The 21,300-nt window shown below is 41.5% G+C and overlaps 2 protein-coding genes across 3 annotated transcripts; both read left to right on the plus strand.

Annotated features, from left to right (window-relative positions):
* Window positions 1-1,034: 1,034 nt before the first annotated feature.
* Window positions 1,035-1,337, plus strand: LOC140273517 (small integral membrane protein 36-like). The gene has a single exon (XM_072369123.1). The coding sequence runs from the start codon at window positions 1,035-1,037 to the stop codon at window positions 1,335-1,337; it is 303 nt and encodes a 100-aa protein (XP_072225224.1).
* On the plus strand, window positions 1,332-20,085 carry LOC140273516 (monocyte to macrophage differentiation factor-like). 2 transcript variants are annotated; one of them, XM_072369121.1, is made up of 7 exons: window positions 1,332-1,467; window positions 15,101-15,182; window positions 15,341-15,501; window positions 16,556-16,630; window positions 16,714-16,815; window positions 17,465-17,534; window positions 18,702-20,085. In XM_072369121.1, the coding sequence occupies exons 1-7, from the start codon at window positions 1,430-1,432 to the stop codon at window positions 18,903-18,905; spliced, it is 732 nt and encodes a 243-aa protein (XP_072225222.1). In that variant the 5' UTR covers window positions 1,332-1,429; the 3' UTR covers window positions 18,906-20,085. The 2 variants fall into 2 exon arrangements, with proteins under 2 accessions (XP_072225222.1, XP_072225223.1); XM_072369122.1 differs by lacking the exon at window positions 1,332-1,467 and adding an exon at window positions 12,957-13,371.
* The last annotated feature ends 1,215 nt before the right edge of the window (window positions 20,086-21,300 follow it).

Here is a 21,300-nt window from a genome sequence, read left to right on the forward strand (position 1 = left end):
GTTTTATCTAAATTCTTGTGTAATTTGTCTGAAAATCTGCAGATTTAGTGTGTAGCTATACAAAACATTGCGATGTAAAAGGTACAAAAAGGGCGGCCACACATGAAAAATGCTGTTATGATCAGGCTGTTTATCATTTTCTGTCTCTTTGTTGAGCTCAGCCTCCAGATGCTGCTAACTGCTGCCCTCTGCTGTCCATCAGTCTCAAAGTCAACCGAGTAAATGGCGCCACAACAGGTGCAAATAACTTCCTGAAACGCAGGCAACGCACGCACGCACCTGCACGCCTGGTATGTTTTACACCCAAAGAATTTCTACTCCATTGTGATAATCCCCTCTGAATCCTCTGTAATCCACAGCAAGACCTCTGACACCCATAAAACCCATAGGGCGATGAATTTCTCTGGATTACATCTCTAACAAAATCACCTGCGATCACAATATCGTCGGAGAAGATGTATTTTCAGTCTTTCCACAGAGCAGATTCTGTTGCCTTGAAGGCGTTTTCTGAGTGGCTTTTTAGTGGCGCTCTCCAGCCTCCATTTAGCCAGATGGCTTCCTCCGTCAATCCCCACTCACAATCAAGATTAAGATTACACACACACACACGGACATGCACTCAAATACGGCAGCAACTAAATGATTACTTGCAAGCAGATAATAACGATGATATAACATAGAATCTGTCGCAGTTGTTGAGTTACAAGCTTAAGTTTTTAAAAGAAAGTCATTGATTGCTGAACTTCAAGGTTAGACGAGTGGGACGGATTAAAGTATTTTTACCACAAAGCCACATATCCAAGGCGCTCATCTGAAACAGAGAGGTGGGAGAGAGGAGGCAGTTAGGAAGGAGGGAGGGGGGGGTGAGAGCTGTGGAGAGGACAGATTGAAAGGATAGAGGGAGAAAGCCCAGCTGTCACCAGGCTTGGTTTGTGTTTCTCAGACAGAAGCAGCCTTCGAGACGTTCTGCCTTTCCTTAATCTGAGGTGCTGGTTCTTCAAGGCCTTCTGGCCACCCAGCATGAAGCAGGCACCATGGGCTTTCTGGAAAACTACCAGGAGATTGACCCTGTCACTTTGAACCTTTGCATCCTCATCGCCAGCTATGTTATCTTGCTCCTGGTCTTCCTGATATCCTGCATCATGTACGACTGCCGGGGCAAAGATCCCACAAAGGAGTACGCCCCGGACCCGCAGCCCACGCAGTCGCCCATCAGGCTGGTGGTGATGCAGGGCTCTTCGGCTCCGATGAGACGCTGGGAGACGGCGAACATGATCACCACCTACCATGAGCCATCGCACTCGGACTTCAGGGAGAAGAAGAGCACGATGGTCTGAGTGCCGCTGACCCGACTGAACTCTGTATATACACACCTTACTCTTTTTGTACATACGTGTCTTTTTTACATTACTTTTTTTGTGCCGGGACAATGCTTGGATTTGACCTACACAGGACCAGAATGGGAAGGTAAGGGCGAGAGACGTGTGTGTTATGCATGTGAAATCCCTCTTTAGCTCAAGGATCTCAAGCCAAAGCCTGCTGTCTGCTCTCGAAAGGAAAGGTCACAACTAAACAAGCACAAGGAATGAAGAGGGCATTTCTCGACAGGGTGTAGGAGGTGTTTAAGATTTATGAGAAGTTTGGGAACCATTTTAAATCGATTTATTCACAGCTTGAAGTCCCTGGACTTTGGACTTCTTATCTGAAGTGTGCATAAAACTATTAGTCCTGCAGCAGGTGGTGTACTGCTCTTTATTGGCTGCCATTCAGTGGTTAGAGTCCAGACAAACAGAACTTGAAGAGGTGTGAGAATAAGGGATGAGGTTCACAAAGAGGCGGACAAACAAGCGAGTCAAGTGCAAGTTCTGTACCACCATGTGATTCTTATTCTCAGTCTCTAATCACCCCTTACAACAGGATGGCCTTTTTAAAAATCGGGTCAGAGCAGACATTGTTTTGGTAAGGATTGCATCATGAATCAGAAATTGAGCTTGAAGCGCAGACACTGAGACGGACTTTAATAGAAACAAGTAAACACAGTTGTCTAAGTGCTTGATAAATGATCAGAGCGAACGTTACATAAAGCTGTAGTAATGCAAGATAACAAAGCTCCTTTTCCATTTCCAGATTAAAATAACCGACCATGATTATGAATTTCACTTTGACTTGCACCCAACAGCCTCTGCCATGACTTATCAGCTTCAGTTACAGTCACATTGGCATTCGTGCACTCTCTAAAACTGTATCTCGTCACTCACCGTCTATCCTGCATGCAGGATTATGCTGTAATGTTCGGAGAATCAGTCTGATTCGCTGGCTTGTTAGATCATTGACAGGATCTGTAATCGAAGCAGGGGCTTTTTTCAATGCAGCGGATTTACAGTTGCATCAATAACTTGGATAAATTAAAAGTGGAGGCCTGTTTAAGCCAATTATTTCCATTATTTACTCAAAGTCATGGCGATAAGTCATCAGCTGGCCTCAAAAAGGGACTTTATGTGGAAGATAAACAAGCCAGAGTCTCTTCTGGAGCTGTAGTTTAGTTGAGCCCTTTAGTTGAAATTGTACTAATGAAGAGTTAACTAAATGTAAGGAAAACTAAAACTTATTACTGTAAGACATCCTCAAAGAAATTCATGAAACATAATCGACCGATTAATTTCCTGGGACACAAATTTCCCTTTTTTTCTTGTTTGAGGATGTAAAAAGAAGGTCTTCCAGAGTTCCCAGGCTGGAAATTTCAACCAAATTGCAAAAAAGTTGAGAAGCAGTGTAAAATATAAATAAAAACATAATGAAATCAATATTTTAGTCACAATTCAATTTAGAAAACATCAAAAGTTGAAAGTAAGACGTTATAATGAAGGTTGGAAAAGTAAATATACAAACAAGAAACAGCTGGAGGAACATTTTGCAACTAATTCTGTTAACTGGGAAGAGGTTGGATACATAGAAAGCACTTTAGAGAAGCAGAGACTCTCAGAGTAAAGATGCGCAGAGGTTCAGCAGTCTGCAAAAAACAGTATTTGATTTGATCTCCGTGCCTTCAGGCAACTCTGCATTAAAAACAGACCGATTCTGTCCTGGAAATCCCTGCAAGGGCTCAGGAACACTTCCAGGAATCATGGTCTGTGAACACAGCTCATCGTGCAATGCAGGTTAAAGCTCCGTCATGCATGTGAACATGATCCGGAAACTCTGCCGTCTTCTCTGGACCAAAGTTAATCTAAGACGGACTGAGGCAAAGTGGAAAACTGTTCTGTGGTTTTCTTTAATCATCATAAACCCCAATATTTTAAATTGTTGTAGAATTTCTTTCTTTGAAGGTCTGAACCTCACAAATCCTAATCTCAAACCCCCCCTCATGGCTGTCCTGTGCATAAAAAGCAGTGAAAGCTTCATATATAATACACAAAGTCCATCTCACATAGTATTACCCAAACTGCATCTTTCTTTAAGCATAAACTGCATTAATGTCCACTGGTTTTGCTGAAATAGCTAACCTGGTCAGTGATCCAACCCTTGCACTAATGTAGGTCTTAAAAAGGAGTGCTTGGCCCATTTAAAAGGCTAAAAGTCCAGTTTTGGGAGGAGAGAGCGAGATAGATACCCAAGATGCAGGTATTCAAAGTAATTTCACAGTTAGTTTAGCTTGTAGCGTTGGTTGTTATTTGCTGTTTGGTCAAAAGGTCCAAATACATCAACACAACTGTTTTTTTCAGTAACATCTGAGGTATTTTTGACATCTGTGTCTTGTTTTTGTGGTTTCTAACCCCCCGTCTGCACTCCTGGATATTGTTGATGCTTTTTCAGTGGATTCAGCATGTTTCAGTGGAGCTGAAATGCCAATTATTACCCCACTTAATGCAGTTTCCCCCCCATTTTTCCTTCGTTCTTCATTGACCAGCATATTCTCAGATATAATCACCCAGATATCGCAAGGGATGACAGTAATTTCTGAGTATCTTTCTTCATTTTCCTCTTTGGTTTCTTTTAAAAAAAAACTCCTTGAGGTTTAACAACTTCTACTGAATTACAACCACTAGCAGAGCCTACTCCGCCTCCTTCTTGCAGCCAAGTATAATAGTTTAAAAACCAGTTGAACTTGTACCTGGATGCGGCTTTATGCTCGAGTGCTTAACAGGTTCATGGCGTGAGGAGACTTCTCAGTCGGTGCTGGTTCCTGGTTAGTGTAAAACAGCCTCGGGTTAATTTAGGCTTTTAAAATTGCTTGGTTAGGGTTAGGAAACCATCACGGTCTTTATAGTAGACCCACTCACAATGTAAACCTTCCACTAACTTTTAAAGTTATGCTTGATGTCACGTTTCAAAAGAAATGCTCATTTTGCATCCATCAGCAAGACAAATTTAGTCTAATGCCCATTTCTCATTTAACAAAGACACAAGGCTGGTTATTCATCTGAACCGCTTATCAAGCTATGGCAGGATTAAACTTCTAATAGATCTGTATTATTTTATTTTATTTGTAAAAAACAATTCAAGCATGAGTGTTTGGAACAGGAGTCAAACTCAGCTGTTTGGCCGACTGTCCGACCTCTAAACATGGACTTTTAGCTCCTTAAATAGGACGCAACACTTGTTTTGTGACTACAAAACGCAGTGAAAGTGTTTCTGTTGTACAAAATGATTGAGTTCAGGATTGACTGATTGTTTTTCCTGGAACTTGACTTCCTCTTTGATCCTCTCTGTCGGGCTCTTTGGTACAAAAATAGCTGCATTTAGAAAACTGTAATGATATTTTGAAGCCATAAAAAGGTCAAATAGACACCGACAACCAAAGCTTCTCATGAATAAATTTGTTTTAACTTCGCTTTCGCGTCCAATAATTGTTTGATTAAGTTTAGACTTAAAAATGACCAAGTTAGGAACAGAAACATCACGACTTGCCTCCAAACTGACCTTGTTACACCGTCTTTGACATTTTTTAGTGGCCTGAACATCTGCAAAAGACAATAAACGTGGCAGAAACAACCCACTGAAATGAATGACCAGAAAGATGCTAAATTCTTGTCCATCATCTTGCTGTGAGACTGGGTTGTTATTTAACGCACTGATTACAATGTCCAGTTTGAGCTGCCAGCTCTCAACAGAAATAGATCGAGGAACCACAGCAGCAAACTTAGGCAGTGCTCAGTGTAATCCTGCCATTTCTAAGAAATGTACAATCACTGCAATTCATTCCTGAACTAGATCCTCAGTAACCCTTCCAGATGTCCATGATATGCTGTATTTTTTTGTTTATCTTATTTAAAATGGCTTAAATATGATTAGCTTTTTAAGAAGTATTCATTTCATTAGATAAATATCCAGAGAATATTTTATTTTACCTGGAAAAACGCACCAAACGGTCATTAAAAACGACCCGTCAAAACCTAAAACCTGCCCCATGTCACAGGTACAAACCACGCCAGTTTTATCATAATTTTGGAATAATCATTGCATTATATTCTGCACATATGAATGCATAATTGCCCTCACTCAGACGCACGTGAGTCCCTCTTACTTTACGACCAGAATCTGCAAAGTAACTGGTATTGTCATGAGAATCGTAAACATGTAGTCATGCTGTAAATTCTGTCTTAAAACCAAAAGATACTGTCGGTCAAACTGAATATTTCAGTGTCATTGCATTGTTTAAACAAAAATAACATGATTCACACAGAAGTGGCTCCCTCTCATTGTAAGTCCTTAAATAGCAGCAATAGTGTGCCTTACATGATGGAGCTCAGCTCGTTAGCTGCAAGATTAATTAAGTTGGAGGAAGCTTCTGATTTAAATACCGTGGTTTTAGTCTAACTTCATTAAAAGCTACTCTGACACTATTGAACAGTGAATTGAGATACTTTATCGGATATAAATCTATATTTGAAATGATTTAATTCATCATAAGTCTGTCAGTTCTAAATATTCCACAAACTACTGATTTTAGACATGAAAACATACCATAAACATTCATTCTGAGCCTGTGCAGCACATGTGATGACAGTCATTTGTTAAATTACTGGAATAATGTTCACATTTTTATAGGAAAATACCTTTTCCACATAGATTTTGCAGCCCGATTTTCCACATCGGTGTAGAACTGACGCCACCAACGTATAGTTCTTCCATATCGATGTCCAGCCCGATGAAACCTGCATTGTAACAAGAAACCGTAAACCAATTAGAAAGCTGTTTAACTCCAGGTCACGTGCGCACATAAAGCCTCTAAGGGCTGTCCCACCTACATATCTGCCACACAAGACATGTGGAAGTAGCCCTATTAAAAGCCAAACATTTGCTTTAGGTTTCCACTAATCCTATGCATTCTTTTCAGAGTGGCTGTAGAAATACTGAGAAGCTGACGTGTGGTATTCTAAAACCGGACCAGCAGGTCCACCGTGGCAGACATTTCACCCCGAGTTACCAGGAAGCTTAGCTCATGTCTTTAAGTTGGTTTAATATGCAAGCAGCAGCAGTTGCATGAAAAGGGAATTTACATAAGAACATTCAAACAGCACTGCATTATCTGCTGTGACAAGTTGGCAAAAAGAAACAAACTGAAGGACAATGGCTGGTGTTTGTGTGCTTTGGCTTGTTGAGAGAACATGTGATGGGAGGTTGTTGTCAGAGAGCAGGACAAGAGGAGAAAAACAAGTTTTCAGAAGCTAACATCTTGTGATTGAAAGAGGAGGAGGAGCAAAGATTCCCATGTTTACGACTTGAAAGAACACACGTCATTGGGCAGCACAGATTGCTCGCATGATGGCCTAAAAATACACAACACAGTCGATAAAGTATGACCGAGAAAGTTGTTTAGAAGTGAAACTTCTCAGGGCTTTGATACAAACAGCTAAAATCTGATATTTCCCTTTAAGCCTGCATGTGGACGGCCCCATCGGGTTTCATTCAAATAACTTTCTGCAGGTAAAACATAAGGAATTATAAAGGTTTATAAATGCACATTACATGTGAAAGAGCTTAATATCAGATTTTCACATAAATCAATACAAAACTCATGAATAAAACACTAAAGTATTGCAAATAGTCTTGTTCTAAATCTCTATTAACAGACTTTAGGGTTGAGGTTCTTTCAAACATCAAGTGAATTTAATAAATTTCCATTATATGTTTGACTGTTGCAGAAATTAAACACAAGTAATGTTAAATGTCATGTTTCCCTGTAGGGTAATGAGTGAGCTTTTTAACTCAAATGTAGTCATTTACAGAGAAAAACTCCAATAAAGACTTTTGTATCTTCAAAGGGAGCTCCGTGAAGTCTAAGAAGACGTTACAAAAGTGCCAAAAAAGAAATAAATAATAATGATCTGTACTCAGGAAGAAGTATGTGTAAATATTTAAAGAATAAATCCTGATTCAGCTAATTTACTTTAATAAAAGTGGAAAAAGTACAAGCTCTGAAATGTAGTTAAAGGATAAAAAGCAATTATTTTAATGGACAATTCAACCAGTTTTTTCAGTGCAAAGCTGACAGATCTTTAGTAAATCTTTACATGTAATGCATGAATTAGTCCTTCAAAGTTGTTTTTTTTGTTTTGATAACATACTTAAAGATATTGTCTGATAATGTTCCAATGGTACCATGTCAAATGTTTTCTTAGATCATGAACAAAACATTAAGTTCTCCATTTATCTGTGTATGTGAGCTACCTTTCCAGGGAGTGATTAGAGCTGGTCATGGTTGGTAGGGAAACAAAAATGAAAAGTCAGAAAGAAAACACTTGACCTGACGCCAAAACATCCAAAGGAACCAAAAGAGTATCATTCAGTGAACAAAGGAAAACTACAAGGATATTTACCAAGGGAGGAATCGACAAATACAAGACAGGTGTGTTTAATTTGTAAACTAAGATCAGGTGAGCAACAGGGACAGGAAGTAAAAGTGAACAGAATCATAAGGGAGAAAACACTTACAAAATAAAACAGGAAGTAAGGCCAACTGGAGCCTAAAATAAAGCAATATGACAAATACACACAATCAGGAAGTTCACAAAAACACAAGAAAATCAGGACCAAACTAACAAAACCAGAAGATTTTAATAAAAACTAAAAATGAGACAGGATTTCAAAATAAAGTAGATAAAGACCAGAACACACGACGTAGAAATCCAAAGGACAAAGGTAGGACAAAAGAAGCCTGTAGACCATGACAGCTGAAAATAAATCTGGCTCATGGTAGCATTCTCGGTTGTTATTGGATACCGAAGGGTTATGTATGTAGATCATACATCCTACTGGGTAACTGGATGGTGTCTTTGTGGTGTGTTCAGGAGCAAATCTTTTTCATGCCCACTTACAGTCGACGTGTGGAGACAAAACAGGGGGCTGATTCTCTACTCGGTTCAGGGCGCCCTGATGTAACACCTGTGCTGATGGATGCACCAAGCTGTCGCCATTTTAAAATGTCCTTGTCCCGCGAATGCAGGTTGAAAGTGGTATGATTTCCACCTTTCGTGTGGGAGACCTGGGTTTAAATCCCCTCCATGAAAGGTACTACCTCCAGTAGGGGTCCTTAGGCAAGACCCCCTTTCCCTCTCTGCCTACCTGAAAGTCACTTTGGATAAAAGCATAAACATGATCTTTTCCCATCAGCTTCCCGAAAACAAACCAAACTCTTTTGGCCTAGCTCTTCAGAGAGCATCTCCTATCCTAGCACTTACCTACTAGCTCTGCACTTTATCTTTCTGTACTTCCCTCTAAGCCTGCACTCTATCTCTACTCTGTCACCTCTGACTAGTAGGTTCCTTCTATGTAGTTTATTGTTAGCTTTTTTTTTTAGATATCTTGTTATATCTTCATTTGTAAGTTGCTTTGGATAAAAGCATTTGCTAAATGCATCTGTAAAATAACTGTAAAAAGGTTATCAAATACACATGTAGAGTACAGATAACTGAAAATACTACTTATGTAGAGGAAAAAAAGTGAACTTACTTGAGGACTACAAGTTTGAAATATAACTGAACTGATGTTGGTCAAGTTGCATTGTGGGTGATGTAGGCTATGTATTTTGGTATGAAATAGCAGGTTTTGGACCTTTTTAAAAAGCTTTAGTCCGACAGACGGTGAATAACTCTTTATTAAAGATTAAAGGTTTGTTCAGTTTATTAAACACCAAACCTAATGACCACCAAGATCTTACTAAAAGAGCAGAAAACAAATCGACTGGTCAAAAATCAAGCCTACAAAGAGATTTCTGATATGGTGTCGCCTCCTTTAAGCCTAAAACAGCATAAAAAAAAAAGAACCTAACAGAACAAAAGGATGACTGGTCCTATCACTAAGAAAAACTGAATAAATCCAACAGAAACGCTCAGCCAAGAGTTAACAACAAAGTGCTGCGACAGAGCTCTGCAAGGACAAGAGAGAGTGCCAAGATCTTCTGCCCTCACCTTATTGGTTCCCTTTAATCAGGCCCGGCCAGGTTCACCTGAAGTGCAAACGCAAGATTATGTGAGACAAGGAACATGCAGCAAAAGCTCCATTCAGTTAAGTCTGCACAAGAAGAACCAAGGATGTGTATTAATGATATGGTGACTAACCATACACTGCATATATATTTTAAAAAGCAGCTAATTACTCAGCTTCAGATAGACTAATGAGGAGATTATTAGAGAAGCAAAGGTTCAGTTGAAATGCCAGAAACGTTCTTTCTAGCATCTAATGTATGAGTAGATGTTTGAATAAGACCCCAACCGATCACTTGATATCAGTTAAAGCAACTATTGGTGCATTTTTGTTAAAATAAGGATATGACAGGTGAGGGTGTAAACAGACACAGCTGCTCAGCGCAGGTTAAACACCAGGGAAACTCCATCCATCACCCACCCGAGAAGGTGATTAGTGGCAGTCAGACACACACTCAGGTTGTTTACGGCCGAGGAGCCATCATGTGCTGCAGCGACACGATGCCAAGCTGCAGCTCTCAGGTGTGTATCAAATTAGAAGTGTTAGCAAAGCAGCATGGGGGGGGGAGGCCAGAAACAGGGAAGCACTGTCCCTGTATGACATTTATTAGGCACTTTCCCACTGTAGGAACCTTTTGCAGTTCCTAGAACCTTTTCAGGAATCAGGCTGTTTTTTTTCGTGCATTCGGACACACAGGAACTAGGGACCAAGACCCTCGGTTCCTGGAACCATTTTAGCTCCTTCTCCGAGGTCTTTTCTGGGTTCCATAGCAACACATATGACGTAGGTGTTTGGTGGCTGGTAGCTCCGCCCCTTGTCTGAAATGTTTACTCATACGACACCAGGAACCGGCGCCTGTTTAATAAGTTAAACTTCGTCTCCTTTGTCTGCGGCGCTCTGCTCTCCTTCTTTCCTCCATGAAACGAAGAAGTATCGCCCGCTGCTGGATTCTCCGTCTCCTGACTCTCGCTGTGCGCTCTTCCAGCCTCCATCTTAGACGCCTGATGTGATCGTCCATGATTAATATCACCGCCATGCAGACCATGAACACGGTGGCCTCCTCGCTCTCCATGTTAGCTTCTTGGTGCTGTTGTTTTCTTCTCTCCTTACTTTTAGGGGTTTTGTTTTGTTACTGAGTGGCACTAAAGTAACACGTCTGTCGCAGACGGCTGCGTCACATCAGTCCCTGACAAGGACCCTGACTCATGTGTGAATGCAAAATGAAACAGTTTCCCTGGAGAAGGGCAGTTCTTAGAACGTCTCTGTCCGAATGCGGCTATTCTCCTGCCGTCTGCTGATGTCCCTTTAAAGCCCAACACAGACAATGAGCTCTCTTTCTTGATCTGGATCAATCCCATCTGTGCCGTAACTGTCACGAACACCACAGAGAGTCAGACTCCTCACTTCCTGACCTCAGTTTGCACACTGGCTATCTGTGTAAGTTGAGAAGTATTCAAGTGCTTGCAGTGGAAAACAGAGAAGATATTCCAATTCTTTTTAAAACACAAAGCTTCATTAAGCCAGAGGATTTCCCGGTAGTCTTACATAAACACTGTAATAGGCACTAATCAAGTTTCAGTGCGGTTATACAACTCTGCCGTAACAACCTGTGTACGTACAGTTCACCGTCTGGCTACGGCAGCATCTCATTCATATTAAATCCTGCTGTGCTACGAGAAGGATCCCAATCAACTGTACAGCTGTGACATGAAACCTGCAGGAAGTGGTCTCGGTCTTTGTCTGTCTTCAGAGAAATCTGTCACATGGTTGATCTTTTTATAGTGATTGCATCACATCCTCTGGCTGAGACTAAATCTTTACACGGCCTCCGTTTGACAGAAGATGCGGAAATCTGTTCGGCCAAAGTAGAAGATTTTAAGAAAATCCTCAGAAACAAATACATTTATTCATTTCAGTCCCATGAAAAGAGTGAATTTAGTCTTGGTAGACTTTGTGTAGTAATTATTTTATTCCACATTTGAACAAATTAAACACTGTTTTAGTTCTGTTTTACCTGCTTACAGCCATTAAGGTTTCTTGATTCCTCGCAGGCCATCAAATTAGCATTACAGTGTCTGGAAATGATTATTTCCTCAGCTGAATCACACCAGAGACAGTAATAAGTATGTTTAAATAAATGACCAAAAGATGGAGGTGTCTCAATCCATGGTTGTAACCTGTGAGACGGCAGCTTTCATGTGACATGATGGGAACTACGACCCATAAATAGTAAGATGTGTGAACTGCGACCATGAAGATTTTATGGTCATTTATTTAGTAGCAAGTGCATCAATTCTAACTCTAACCATGTACTTTTAACTCCTAATCCTAACCATTTTGCAGATGAAAAGTGAGGAATCACGAGTAGGGGCGAAGTAGAAAAGTATAATAACTGCGTCAAAATAGCAATTACCTGCACAAAATAATACTAGCTTCCACCATCTCCTCCTTCCCTCTGAAGAAGTAATGATCCTATGAGAGGGAAGTGAAATTAACTCTACCAAGATATGGAAAATAGATACAGAAACAGATTAATACATGTGAAAAATCAACCTGCTGCAGAGCAGGAAACAGTATGGAAGATGTAGTGAGCCTTTTATGTTAAACTGTGCCTTTTGTCATGTGACTGCATTGATATTCAAATACTGAATCACGATGACACAGAACTTAGCTTACTGACTTGTAGCCGATTTATTAGCATAACAAACATTACTTTGGGCTTCTTATCTTATCACACTTACTGCAAAGTGATGCCTTTTACTCATAAATAAGCAGGAAATACACAACTCTAATCACAGTCTGGGTGTAGCAGTTATAACAACACAAAAATCATCTCTTACAATCCACACAAGCGGGAACTAGTTGATGAAAATGATGGTATATACATCTTTTTATGTTTGCTCACTGACATGCTTGTTACCCATAAAATGTAGCCAGAAGAGTTAAATATCCTGATTTTGTTGCTTCAGATTTATTATTCAGTATTTATTTCAAAATCTGCCCAAAGTCTAAAGGTATTAGTGTTAAAATATCCTGTGGTAACTAGAATAAAAGCACTAATTTAACTATTAAAATGTAATATGTGTTGTAACGTTTAATCATAACGTAATTAAGAAGTTATTTATTTTTTAATTACTTTAATTGGCAGCTTTATGCAGTTTTAATAACTTATTTACATACTGATGGGTGGGTCAAAGTATAATAAAGCAAGATCATCTATGGGTTTATTCAAGATTTATATTTGATCTCAGCTGTACAAAGATGCTTAAATAACTTTAGAAAAAAGTAAGCTACAAAATGCAATATTTGTCTGCAAAATATATAGAAGTAGAAAGACACAGATTCTTTAAGAACAAGTACTTAAAATCTTTATATAAGTATGAATATTTCAACTTTCCACCATCAACCGTTGACAACGCATCGACATTTACCCGCCTACCTTGCATCTGATTGGTCTATATCCAGACCTCGAGGCTGCTCATTGGCTGATGCCGTTGCTAGTCAACACCTCACCACCGGTTGGGCTGCGGGGCTACAACAGAAATCATATTTTTTGTGGAGCGGTCCAGCGGGGAGCTGCTTGTCAATAACTAGCGGGGCTGCTTGCTTTCTGTTTGTCCTGACAGCCGCTGGTGCTTATGGATATCTGCAGCTTAAAGACGAGGCAGTGATTGAGTATTTGTTACATAATGGTTTTTAGAAAAAGACTAAAATGGTGCCTTTGTAGTGGGAGGATTAATGTTGCCGGTGCCTTGTAGCGGCAGTGAAAGTTAGCTGACCTGCTAATGCTAGGCCTTCCGTTTCCTTTGGCTTGTCAGGACAGTTTATTGTTTTATTCCCCCCTTTGTAAAGCGGGCTTTTGTTTGCTGTCACAGCGACGATTGTTTTCTTTGCTCTCTGCTGTGAACAAGGCACCAACATGAAGAGAGTGAACAGCTTCCAGAGGTAGGTGAAGTTCTCAGGTGTGATTATGACAGAAGCGTCAGAAAGTCGGCATCTAATGTACATTTACAATGTCAGTTAGTTCATTTTCAGGTCCATCACTATCTATAGCGTGTATAATTAATAATTACAAGAAGTAATTAAGTGCAAGATGACTAATTAACTAGTTTCTCAGTCTCAAGTGTGACAAATCTGTTTTTCTTTGGGTTTGGTTACTGTTACAAGGAAAATTTAATCATAGCTTTGAGCTCTGGACTCAATAGAAGTTGTTTTTATCGTCTAAATCAACAGATAACCCAGTAAACGAGCACAACAGATGTTATTTTAGCTCTAAATCTTAATTTAGGGTTAATGTTGCACTGAAATGATTTATTTTTAAGTGGTTTGCTTTACATATACCAGTGCAGCCTAATAACAGGGATTATTATCATTAAACCATCATTTTATGAACTAGAAAGTAGTGTTATTTTATAGAAATAGCTTTGACATTGTAATTTTATTTGAAATAAAACTATAAAGCTATAGAAGAAGAATGAAAATTCAGTTAATAAATCAAACTAAGGCAAGAATGTGTTATTTCATGATAATAATCTGACCGCTCCACTCTGTAATCTGGTCCCTTCCCAGGATGACAATAGAAGTGTTGTGGGGCAGTAAAGTAAAGTAAAATGCTTTGGATGACCTTCTGCTAAATTAACGTAATGTATAAGATCGTGTGGTGAAATGACAGCTGCAGCTTTTTCACGCAACATACTTAAAAAGTGAGACGGAAGAAAGGTTTTCTCGCAGCCGGAGGATGAAAACTGCGGTTGAGGGTGTGGCTGTGATACGTTTTGTCTTGTAGAATCATTTTGGCTCCCCACAAACGCCTCGTTGATCTGATCGATTCTCTCCAGATGATTTTCTAACCAGTTTGACTCACCTGTTGCAGGAACTTGGCACAAGACTTAATCTTTCATTAGATTCCTTAGGAATTTCAGTGGGATGTGCTACGAAGCAAGATTAGTGGCTTAGCAAGCTATGTTGAGAAGAATAGTCAGTTTTCAGTGTCTCAAAGGTGACCGGGTTGGATCACAATGGAAACGTAGTCTGAACTTGTGCGTTAACGTTCAAAGACTCAGCGTAAATCGTCTTTAAAAAGCTACACTTTCACTGATTCTTACCCTGAAGTGTTTGACACATCAGGGATTGAAAAAAAAAAAAAATCACTCAAAACTAGGAGTTTTCTGTTTTTTGAAGGATTTTTATGTTTTTCACACTCCTCCACTCATGCAACCTGCTCTTCTCATGGACAAAGTGCTCGTTTTGTGCAGTAAAATGTCCCTTTAATGCACGTGAAGAGGAAAGCCTGAATTAATTACCACAGATCCTAATGATTGCCACAGCACCCGCTGATTGTTGAGTGGACATTTAGGCTTAAATTGCACAGAAAGGCTGTGTTGAACCGAGCTTTGTTTTCCGTTGAGGCAGACAGAGGCGTGTCTTTCTGCCTCCTCGGTTTGGTTGAGGTTCAGCAGCATGTTGGTGTCTCTCCTCCTGGGTTAGGGAGGAGTTCCCTTCATGTGTTCGTATGCAGTCACGAGCCTGAGCAGAAGGGAGCTGAGCACGCAACCCTGGAGGCTTCATTCTGAAGGGAACATCTTCCCCCGTCCTCCCCTGATGAGTGTGAAGTTATGTGCTGCCGAAGCTGGATGCCTTTCTTGTTAATGTGTTTATCGTGTGTGTGTTTCAGGTTTATGAACAGACGGGCCTCCGCTAACTGCCGCTACCAGCCCACCTGCTATGAACACGCTGCAAACTGCTACACTCATGCTGTGCGTGGTTTGTAATTGCAGGTTTCTACGTTTAGAGGACACGAAATTACAAAAGTTACAAAGTCCACGGATCTGCTTTGATGAAAGAATAAACACAGCAACCTCGTGTAATTCCTCACCTGTTTGCACAGTGTTTTCATGTCCTGTTATCTGTGCAGCTCCTCATTGTGCCGGCCTTTGTGGGCATGACGCTGCTGCATCGTCTGTCCGACAACAGCTGGGAGAAGATCACAGCCTGGGTGTACGGCCTGGGCCTGTGTGCCCTCTTCCTGGTCTCCACTGTGTTTCATATCATCACCTGGAAGAAGAGCCACATGAGGTGAGGACCACCAACGTGTTTCAATGAAAGCTGTCACAGGAAGTGCATTCAAACAGAGGCTTTACAAGTGTCCGTTCCGTCTTAAAAGATGAATTTCAGTCAGGTTAAAAAGATTAAAGCTGATTTAATCCAAGGCAGTTAACTCATGGTACAGATTAAGCAGCATCCTCGCAGGTAAAATCAACTTAAACAACTGAACCACCAGCAACAAAGCCGCCTTTTTAATTCTGAGGTGAGATTCTTCTCCTTTTTTTGCCTCAGTGAGGGCTTAATTTGTATAGCTTGTTATATCTTGATTTGTAAGTCGCTTTGGATAAAAGCGTCTGCTAAATACATAAACATATTTACAGGTTTGCACTCATATATTCTGCAGATTGACACGAGCTGGCTCAAAGGCTGCATTAAAAAGGAATTTTAATTTATTAAAGTAATCCAAATCCAAAACTAACCTGAGTATGCAACAAAAGAGTAACTGTGAGGCGTGACCAGCGTGTTGAAGGGTCCAAAACCTAAAAAGCAAATGCCAACAGAACCCAAAATACGCTGCTGTCCTCAAGGAGCAAGCCTCCCCCAAAGGGAGAGGGACAGAGCTTTAAATCACCACCTCACAGAGCGCCGCCAGGTGCACCGAGTTGCACTAATCAGAGCCCAGCGCTCCAGTCAGCTCAGGATCTGAGGAGAGATGAAGAAACACACCCACACAGGGCCCTGAAAGAGGGCCGCGACAGACTGTTGATACGAATAGAGCTCGTGTTGCAGATTAAGCAGCATCCGCACAGGTAAAATAAACCTTAAACAACCGAACTACCAGCAGCAAAACCATTTGAACATCCAACAAAGCCGCCTTTTTAGTTCTGAGGTGAGATTCTTGTCCTCAGTGAGGGCCTAATCGGGTGTTTCCAGGTTTGCACTCACTCATATCGTTCTGCAGATCCAGAATAATGCGGTTGTTGTGCGGTTTGTGTCGGCCTCTCCGGCACATCCTGTTATTCTCAGATGGGCATTTCTGCTTTGCATGTCCGTGACCTGTTGACCTTTTCCTGATGTGTTGCAGGTCTGTGGAACAATGCTTTCACATGTGTGACAGAGTGGTTATCTATTTCTTCATCGCTGCCTCTTACACACCTTGGTGAGTGTCAGCCTGGTTCACAGATCCAGCCTGGGGCTTGAGTTGCAAACGAAGCCGTAATTCGTGCCTTTTTCTTTCCTCAGGTTGAACCTGCGTGAACTGGGCCCTCTGGCAGCACACATGCGCTGGTTTGTGTGGCTCATGGCTGCTGCTGGAACCATATATGTGTTCAACTATCATGAAAAGTGAGTCCAGCGCACAGCTGGATCAACAAGTGTGTGTGAGATTGAGAATAAAAAAGCAGAACTGTTTGGACAAGCTTTCTGTCACCAGTTTTAAAGGAGAACTCCGGTATTTTTAAACCTAGAGTCTTTATTTCAGCAATACTTTAAGAAGAATGACTGAATGAACGTGTACTATAGCTCTGTTAGCTCATAGCTGTGTAGAAAGTCCTCTAAAGCCCCCCCGATAGCAACAATAACAACAACACAGCAGCTATGAGCTAACAGAGCTATAGCACACGTTCATTCATTCATTCTTCTTAAAGTATTGGTGAAATAAAGACAGATAATGCCTTATTTAGAGGCTGCATCGTCTAAGCCCCGTTCACTCCGTTATATGGATCTCGAGTTATCTAAATATCTTCCGAAGGAAGCCGACTTTCACCAAACTGTTTTCAGTGAGTAGATGAACGTATTTCATGCCAGAAATAAGGTTTAAAAATACCGGAGTTCCCCTTTAACATTACATTTAAATGTATTTATTTGAATAAAGAAAAGTGAGCCGAACATTCACTGATTCCAGCTCCTTCAGAGTGAACATTTCCTGCAATCTGATGCTGTTTGAGATGAAACTGCTTCCTCATGCTGCGAACACGTTTGCTTGCTTCCACAGGTACAAACTTGTTGAGCTGGCCTTCTATCTCACCATGGGATTTTTCCCTGCATCAGTTGTGACGTCAATGGTAAAGCTAATTTTCCAATCCGTTCACATTGTGTGTGTCTGATCCAGCCCTCATTTCTTTATATTTTCCTCCCAAGCAGCCAGACTTTCTTCTCATTTTTAAGTTGTCCAGCTTTCTGAAGGTCTGAAGTTTTTCTTTGGACAGCAGCTGCTTTTACACTCATCTTCAGTCCAGTCCTGAACAGTTTCAGAGGAATGTGTGAATCATTCAGGCAGCAAAAAGGCTCCTAACTCGAGGGATGAACCAGTGTTGTGTCGACACAGAACAGACAACTTAGCAAAGAAGCCATTTTAAATTGGATCTTACCAGCAGCCTGTCACAAAGACACATCATTTGTTCCCATTTCTTTAGCTGCATCTATGAAAAACAGCAAAGAAAACACAGTTTGACAGACAGAAAATAGGATTTCTGCAGCAACAAGGTGATTCCCAAAGAGCTATTAGCTGAAAACTTGGCATATCTCAGCATGGTGTGCAGTGTGTCCTTAAAACATTTGAGGAAACTGGACAAGTGGAGGACAAAAGAAGAAGTGTCAGGCCTAAAAAACTATCTCCAGCAGATGAACAGGATCTGAAAGTGATGTCCTTAAGAAAGAGGAAAAAATCCAGCTGTGACCTGACAGGACCTGAGAGATGCATCTGGACCTTCAGCTGATCCATCTACTGTTGGCCCAAGCCTCATCAGAAATGGTCTCCATGGAAGGGTGGCTGTCAAGAAGCCGTTCTTAAGGAAGGGAAACAGGGAGAAAAGGCTGAGCTGTGCCAAATGACACAAGAAGTGGACTGAAAATCAGTGGCAACAGGTCTTATGGAGGGATGAATCCTCCCCAGAGCCCGGACCTCAACATTATTGAAGCAGTGTGGGATCATCTGACAGAGAACGGAACAAAAGGCAGCCCACATCCAAAGAAGAGCTTTGGGATGTCCTTCAAGAAGCCTGGAGAACTATTCCTGAAGACTCCTTAAAGAAATGACAGAAAGCTCGTCTCAGAGGCTGTGTTGGAGAATAAAGGAGCTCAGACCAGAGATTCACTTTAAAGCTGCTCAGATTCGTCTCATATTCTCTTATTTCCACTCATCGTTGCTTCTGTGACTCAGAGCTGCGTCCTTCTTGTTTTTATAGTAGACTGAGTCTCTCCTGTGTTCTTTCACTTTGTGTATTTCGCAGAGCAACACTGAGGGTCTGTGTGAGCTGGCCTATGGAGGACTCATCTACTGCCTCGGCGTGTTTTTCTTCAAGAGCGACGGCATCATCCCCTTCGCCCACGCCATCTGGCATGTTTTCGTGGCGCTGGCTGCGGCCGTGCACTACTACGCCATCTGGAAATACCTCTACAAGGCTTCCAGCGCCGAGTCCCTCCTCGACTCGTGACCTCGGCGCCCCCCCCCCCCGCACACAAACTCCCTTAACTGCCCAGTGAAGCTGCAACGCCAACAGTAAAGTTTACGCAAACAATGACCAAGAATTGTTTACTGTTTTCTAACTGCGAGGAGAACAGCTTTATCTCCCCAGCGAACAAACAAAAGGTGTTTTGTAAAATAAGCTTTGTCAGGGAGGGAGGGGATTTTGACCTTTTTCACTTGGTAGTAACGTGGCACATCGCTGAGTATTTGACAGCAGTCTTTTGTATCACTTCAACTGAGTCACATTCCAGATTTAGGGTCAAAATCAGGGGGTTGGTCTGTTCCAGCTGGTGATTTAAATGTGGGAATTTTGTACGAGGTGCTAAAGATCAGCTCTCTCAGCAGCTTCCGTGAAGGACGCCAACGCTCCCAACGAGCGTCCGAACACGGGAAACTGCACGGCGCTAAGCTCAAGATGGCAAAGCTTTTAAAAAACCAGGAACTGACTGCTCACAGACAAACAAGGTGTTGATTCGATGCCAACTTGGAATATTTTAGGAGTTGGAAGTCTTCGGTTTCTTCAGTTCGGTTAAGGTACTTTCATTTATTCATAAGATTCGGTTTCAACCCATGTGGTCCAGTTGTGCACTTTGTGTCCAACGCACGCTTAAAGAGCCTCTTCTGTAATCATGTGGCGCCACCTGGTGGTGAGCTGCTGTAAGTACGCGATCCAGGAGCCAAATGAGACGATTTATCAGTTCAGGGTTGATCCACTTTATGTGTAATGTGAGCAGCGTGTTGTACTGCGTGCGCGTGCGTGTGTGTGTGTGCGTTTCACTCATCTTTCAGCCGCTGGTCTGCACTGTGAGGCTGAACGTTGTTCTGTGTGATGACGGCGTTCTGATCTGCTCTTGTTTTTGTAAATTTGCTTCACGGCTCCTGACGCTCCGACGCTTTCTGAAGCTGAGTCAGCGCATATTTTTTAACAAATCACGGGCTCTTGTTGATGATTCCTTAACCACTCTGTTTTGTATATTTGTATATCGTGTTCTTTGTTCTGCTGATGACGTAATCCTGGCCTTTGCAGGGAAATATTTGCTTCTTGTCTGTACCACTGGCTGTTAATGGTGCTGCATAAACACGAATGCTCCTGCATTAAACTGAATATTACCTTTGTAATGTGACAATAAAGACGATAATGCCCCTCACTTCAGCTTGCTTTTCAAATTGTGTTTGACTTTCTGTGTCAAAAGGAAACGTTTCCCTTTTTATAGGCAGTAGAAATATCCACAAACCCAAAATATTTCTTTTGTCTCATCAATTTTAATTAATTCCTTATTACTACAGTAAAAAAGATATAATCTGGTCATTGATGAGTCTTAAAATGAGGTAAATCTAACATCAGATTAGCAACATGGCCTTATTACAGGGTTATAAGGCCATTTCCAAACTATCTGGAGTCCATCATTCCACAGAGAGAAAGATTATTCACAAGTGGAAAACATTCAGGACAGCTGTCAATCTTCCCAGGAGTGGACGTCCCAGCAAGTTCAGCCCAAGGTGAAGAAGCCCAGAGCTACATCTCAGACTCTACAGGCCTCAGTTAGCATGTTAAAGGTCAAAGTTCATGACAGCACAGTTAGAAAAAGACTGAACAAGGATGGCTTGTTTGGAAGGGCTGCAGGAGAAAGCCTCTTCTCTCTAAAAAGAACATGGCAGCACAGCTTAGGTTTGCAAAGCTGCATCTGAACAAAGCTCAAGACTTCTGGAACAAAGTCCTTTGGACAGACCAGAGCAAAGTGGAGATGTTTGGTCCTAATGCACAGCAGCACGTTTGGAGGAAACCAAACACAGCATATCAGCACAAACACCTCATACCAGCTGTCAAGCACGGTGGTGGAGGGCTGATGATCTGGGCTGGTTCTGCAGCCACAGGACCTGGGCACCTTGCAGTCATTGAGTCCACCATGAACTCCTCTGGATACCAAAGTATTCTAGAGTCAGATGTGAGGCCATCTGTCCCACAGCTAAAGCTGGGCTGAAACTGGCTCATCAACAGGACAAAGATCCCAAACACAGCAGCAGATCTACAGCAGAATGTGTGAAAAAGAAAAGAATCAAGGTGTTGCAATGGTCCAGTCAGAGTCCAGACCTCAGCCTGACTGAAATGCTGTGGTGGGACCTTAAGAGAGCTGTGCAGAAACCAATGCTGCAAACCTCAATGAGCTGAAGCAACGCTGGAGAGAAGAGTGGGCCAAGATTCCTCCACAATATGAGAGAGACTGATAACGTCCCACAGGAAACCATCACTGCAGCTCACTGCTGCTGGATCAGGGGTTCACTTAGTTTCTCACACCCTGCTTCTGTGTTCTGTCTCAGTTTGTGTTAAATAGATCCTGATGTGGTGTAATAGGTCATATATT

This window comes from Leuresthes tenuis, unplaced genomic scaffold (assembly GCF_036924035.1).
Source record: "Leuresthes tenuis unplaced genomic scaffold, fLeuTen1.0.hap1 SCAF_17, whole genome shotgun sequence".
Taxonomy (NCBI): domain Eukaryota; kingdom Metazoa; phylum Chordata; class Actinopteri; order Atheriniformes; family Atherinopsidae; genus Leuresthes; species Leuresthes tenuis.